Here is a 6,000-nt window from a genome sequence, read left to right on the forward strand (position 1 = left end):
AACATTTTAATTCAGAGACCGCAGGCACACAACCGAATTTGGTCAGACCATGGAAATGATACAAGAGATGGTCAGTGTGGACATGTTGTTGTTGGAGACTGTAAACATGCTAAAGGAGTTCAACAAAATGGCAGTTGTCTACACACCAGTTGCACTGCCAGCTGTAGAGGGGAACAGGAGCTAAAGCCATCCTTTCACCCATTTCATTCACATCCATGCAACAGGTTTTCTGTGTGGCTGCCATTTTGTTGAAGTCTACTGGAGCCTGACCAGCTGATCCAGTCTGGCTTGCACCAATCTACCCAGATGCTTATCTGACTGATATAGGTATAAGCGGTATTATTTTTATTGTTTCATGCTAAAGGAGTTATTGGAGACTGGGGACATGCTTAAGCAAATGGTAGAAATCTCTACTATAACAGGGCAATAGGGAAACGGATTACTGGTTGAAGGGGCCCTAGGGGTCACTTAAAGTGACAAGGTTGAGCGCCAGGGCCCTATTAAATTTGAACATACAATATCCTCCTTGGTTGGCCCCAAGAGTATGTCATTAGTATTGTTTAGTAGATTTAGTGAGGTAACAATGTGGGTCTGTTACAAATTGCCAAGCCTATCAAGAACATTTTCTTGTAGGGTGAGGGGGACAATATGTATTTATATTTTTTATTTTATTTATTTTTTTAAGTGTGAAAAGGCATTCTGAGATCTTCTCAATCACTGTGTGCAAAATGTTATTATTTGGAGGTAGCAAAGCATTTTAATCTAAAGAGATGTTGCCATTGCTTTTGCAGAAGCAGTGCTGTGGTGTGAACAGCCCCTTGGACTGGCAAGTATATAACTCCACTTTTCGGACCATCAACAGTGACTCTGCCTTCCCCTGGCCTCAGCAGTGCTGCGTCATGACGAATCTAGGACAGCCTGTGAATCTTAATGGATGCAAGCTGGGCATCTCAGGATACCTCAATCTAAATGTAAGAAACTTCACTATAAATGCCACAAGATGATAGTCATCATGATCTAAATAAAGGGCAGGCTCTTGTACAGCTACCTTGTTTTTTTGGGCCCAAATATACCTGTGCCATTCAACTAACTAATCCTACCTCCTGAAATATTATTATTATTATTATCCACAAAAATGAATCTATTGTTGTTGCATTAGGAGGGAGATTCTCCCCAGTTGATGGGGAATCCTGCACCACATTGGTTGCCAGGACACGTAGCAGTTTTGAAATGTGCTTCTCCTTAGGTATGCCCTAATAGAAGTAGTCACCCTGGTTAACAATAAAATCCTCCCCCGCCCCCCCCCCCCCCCTTAATTTTTATTTTATTTTTATTTTATTTTAATTTTAATTAAATTTTTTCTCTTCCGTTTTTGTAGGGCTGTTACGACTTGATTGCTGGTCCATTGAATCGCCATGCCTGGGGTATTTGTTGGTTCGGATTTGCTATTCTGTGCTGGACGGTAAGTTTGCTCTCAGAAATATAAATGTGGATTAAGTAAAAATAAATTTTGAGATCTTTCCCTCCTCCAGAAAGGTTGATTTAAGCTTTTAAAAGTGAACTTCTAACGTTAATTCCTGGAGGCTACAAATTGAAGTCTACATTTGCTATCTTGCTCACTTACATCATCACTAACGCAGTACTAGTATCCTGTAAAGATATATATACCAGTTCACGGAGGACGTTGATGGACTGAATCAAAAACTGGCTTCCCATTACACTTGAGACTCCATTGGTGAGGTCCAGTGCTCTCATGCTGGGTCCTCAATGGAAAGTTAAAGTATATCTTGCATCCTCCCAAGGAAAGTTTATGTATTTCATGCTACACGTCCGAAATGGAAAGTCGGACACCTTTAAAATCGCAGAGGTGGAAACTGAGACTAGCCAGTCCAATCCTATGTTGCGGTACCCAAAAGATCAAGGCCAGCATTGGAGTTCGAAATTGGACAATTGGCAATGCCTCCCGGGGCTCTAATGCTGCGTATAGACACAGATAGTTTGTTGACTGAAAGTCCGACCGTGTGTATGCTCCAATCGAACATTTGTTGTCGGCCTTTCTGAATGTGTGTAAAGAAGTCGGTCGCACAAAAGTTCACGCATGTTCGGAATAGAGTACAAGCCGGAGGCGCTTGGTCTTGTAAAACTAGTATTCATAGTGACTGACTATTGAACCTCCTTTTTTATCGGCTTGTCGTACGTCGCCATGTTCTTAATTGTTGGCCAACATGTGTGTTGGAGCCAACAACCTTTGCACAAAAATCCAGCTTTAGGGCCCCCTTACAACAAAAGAAGTTGAGTATTCCTGCTAAATCTGTTCTCTGCTTTGCAGTTCGCATTGCCCGTAGACCTTGTTCTTGCTGTAATATTGTGTACCTGCTTCTACTCTCAAGACAACTGCGTCTGTACAGTTCCTGAGGCTTCCTTTTTGGTGCCCTGTTGTGTGCCTTGTCATGCAATAGCCTCATGAGAAGTTGGGGGTGAGCCCACTCCCTTTTACAATTTTGTTGGGTGCAGAAGTGTGACGTGGTGGTGTCTCAGATATTTTAAACCATTCCATTGCCTATGTATATGCCAACTATTTTTAAACATTGGGGGAGGGGGGGGGGGGGTGTCATAGTTTTAGTTTTTTTGTCTGTGGGCAATATTTGTTCTAATTGTATCTGTATCTATTTATTTATTTTTTTTTAGTTTTGGGTGCTGCTTGGAACCATGTTCTACTGGACCAGAATTGATTATTAAAAAAATCTTGCTGCTGTCGCCTCCTCTGCCAACTTTAGAGAGACCTGCCATCACTATGCCAATACGGAAGAAAGGAGCTAAATATACCCCGCCCCCAGATCACCCGGTTACTTGTTCTAACTAATGAAATATTGGCCAAAGGACTTGTGGGGACAAGGGTTTTTCTATGCTACCCATCACATGATGCAGAAATTTAAGGAGTCTTCTGACCATTTATTTTGGACTACTTTTTTGTTTTTTTTGTGTATATATAATAATTCCTAAATATAAACACCCCTATCCAAAATGAAGATGCACCTGATAATGTCTGTAAACTGTGAAAATTTAGAATTTAATGTTCTATAGTGTAAGACTAGGGCCTTGGCCACAGGAGCAATTTCCTCTTCTATTATGTAATCCAAAAAATGTCTACCACCATAATTACGGTTTTCTACGCATGGGAAGCCTATTGGCTGAGGTACACTCTAGCAAAGAGGCAATGGGCAAAGTGAAGTCCATGTTCAAATTTTGGTCACCTGGCTATAGTAATTGAGCACAGCTGGCTATGAGTTGCTCATCTTGACCACCATGGCTGGATGATGGCGCATACCAATATTTCCCGAAAAAACCAAGGGTGTACAACCTCAAATGATCAGGACAGTTCTATTGTGCAATTAATTGCATGATGCAAAATCTGATTTTGGGTTGTCTAGGGTATTGGGAAGGTACGCTCATGCAGTTCTATTGGCTGCGTTCACTGGTCGATGAACACGGATCACTGTAGACCTTATAAGTAGAGCAAACCCTTCCCTTTTTTTTTTTTTTTTTTTTTTTTTTGTGTATGTTCTGAGTCAATGGCACAAATTTAAAAGAGAAATAATCTAGAGCCACACCACATGTGGAAGGGACACTCCACCCAGCCCTCCAGTTGGAGTCAAGGGAAGGTGACGAGGCCCAGGGTTGGAATGGCACCAGCAGGTAGGAGCTTTGAGTGGTGGCCTCCTGGACCAGTGTTTCTCAACTCCAGTCCTCAAGGCGCCCCAACAGGTCATGTTTTCAGGCTTTCCTTTTATTTTGCACAGGTGATTTGATCAGTTTCACTACCTTAGTAATTACCACAGCTGTTTCATCTGAGGGGAATCCTGAAAACACGACCTGCTGGGGCGCCTTGAGGACTGGAGTTGAGAAACACTGGCCTGGACTATAAAATGAACGTGGTGATGTATGAACCTTGCTGACTTGATCTTTGCCCATTATAGACCGCCTCTGCCCTTTTTTTAATTGGTCAAAAGTACATATTTCGAACTGCAGTAACTCCAAGGCACTGACTTACTGCTTTACACTACAGTCCATGAAGAGCCCTGGCCACCATGTGTCCAATCAAAATTAATATTTCACTTTTTTTTTTCTGATTGCAAAGAATTGATGAAAGCTGATTTGATTATTGTAGGTCAGGGTGCATCGCTCCGATATAATGAAGCCCATTTTTCTTTCTTCTCCTTTTTTTTTTTTTTTTTTTTTTAAAAGGTCACCCATTGTATCTTCTGTTACATTTTAATTTTCTTTCCTCTTTTTTAATATTGGATTAAAGTTTGAGAACTCTGCTTGTTTTTATACAGCTGTGCTTATTCCTGTGTCAGTGTTATGGTGTTCTTTAAGTTCCATTGTTTCATAAATTGAGGTTTAATCCCAACCAAGAAAAATGACCCACAAAAAGAACTCTAAAGTTGTGGTGGGTTCTCCAACCCCCCCCCCCCCCCCCCTCCAAGATACTAAAACAATTTCTAAAATGTTGCTAAACCCACAACAGTAAAAAAAAAATCAGTCTGTATATGCAGTAAAGCAGGCTTGTTATACTTACTATGAAACCTAAGGGGTTAATTCCCTGAATTGTGTAAAAAGGCTGTTTGATCCTGTCTTCTCTGATCCTCCCCTCCTTCCCCGGTCCCTTAATTTCCTGATATATCTATGGAGCCACCCTGCACATGCTCAGTTTGGTGTGTATTGCTAAAGATTATTATTTTAAATTTTTTTTTCTTTAGTAAGCACAGGGCCAATCGGCACTGTCCAGACAGAGTCAGGGGTCTTGCAGTCTCATAGGACAGTCATAAAACTCCTCCTACAAGCTTTAACCAGATGCTGATAGTCACAAGACTGCTCTAACTGCTAATGAGAAAAGGTATTTAGCAGTTTATATTTACTAAAAAAATGTTGTGTGTACTGGGGGAGACCAGATATAGTGACTGCAGGCTCCCGGGTTTAGTAACACTTTAAAAATCATCTAAGATTCTTTTTTCCTTAGACACCTCAGTGAGGGATAACGTGTGTGTGTGTGGTATTAGCCACTTAAAGTGATGTAAACCCTGTTACACAACTTTGACTTATAGGTAAGGCTTGTCTGTAGGTACTGTAAATATCTCCTAAACTTGCACGGTTTAGGAGATGTTTACCATATTTGTTGGTCCTGACGTCATTGGCGCAGATGCACTAAAGAAACTACCTACTCGTGTGGTTTCCTCAGAGCCAATGTCATGACCGGTGGCTCCTGCGCACATGCGCGGGAGTGACTTTGTCGTGGCTCCGGCCAAATGCGGCTCCAGAGCCCGTGAACTCAAAAATAACTCCAGGAGACATGTCACCGGTCACAGCGGTGTATGGGGACCAATGCAACAGTTTAAAGCTAAGGTAACTATTTCATAATGAGCTAGTATGTGATGCATACTAGCTCATTATGCCTTTTTGTCTTGCAGGTTTTTTTTTTTTTTTTTTTATGGGTTTATAACACCATTGGGGGGAGGAGTAGCAAAAATACTCAGACTTAGGGGAAAAAATGTTCCACTTTTTAAAAAAATGTTGAATTTTGTTATATATTGTGAAACTAATAAAGTATGATTTTGTGTTGTAAATACACACTTCAGAATCATAATTGTCTGTCTGCTTTTTTTTTCAGTCTCTGCATAATAATTTAATAAAATATATAATGCAGTGCCCTTCTCCTTCTTCTTCTCCTTCTTCTTCTTCTCCTTCTTCTTCTTCTTCTCCTTCTTCTCCTTCTTCTCCTTCTTCTTCTTCTTCTTCTTCTCCTTCTTCTCCTTCTCCTTCTCCTTCTCCTTCTCCTTCTCCTTCTCCTTCTCCTTCTCCTTCTCCTTCTCCTTCTCCTTCTCCTTCTCCTTCTCCTTCTCCTTCTCCTTCTCCTTCTCCTTCTCCTTCTCCTTCTCCTTCTCCTTCTCCTTCTCCTTCTCCTTCTCCTCCTTCTTCTTCTTCTCCTTCTCCTCCTTCTCC

The 6,000-nt window shown here is 41.2% G+C and overlaps 1 protein-coding gene across 1 annotated transcript in view; it reads left to right on the top strand.

The window, feature by feature from the left end:
• Positions 1-5,638, top strand: part of UPK1B (uroplakin 1B) — a 30,852-nt gene extending 25,214 nt beyond the window's left edge. Inside the window, exons 6-8 of the mRNA XM_077479713.1 lie at positions 792-971; positions 1,379-1,462; positions 2,689-5,638. Coding sequence (XP_077335839.1) covers positions 792-971; positions 1,379-1,462; positions 2,689-2,739 — 315 coding nt within the window. The 3' untranslated portion in view covers positions 2,740-5,638. The remainder of the gene's footprint in view (positions 1-791; positions 972-1,378; positions 1,463-2,688) is intronic.
• Positions 5,639-6,000: the final 362 nt, after the last annotated feature.

The sequence above is a fragment of the Lithobates pipiens genome, unplaced genomic scaffold (genome assembly GCF_037356315.1).
Source record: "Lithobates pipiens isolate NorthernLeopardFrog02 unplaced genomic scaffold, aLitPip1_a1.2 Scaffold_16, whole genome shotgun sequence".
Taxonomy (NCBI): domain Eukaryota; kingdom Metazoa; phylum Chordata; class Amphibia; order Anura; family Ranidae; genus Lithobates; species Lithobates pipiens.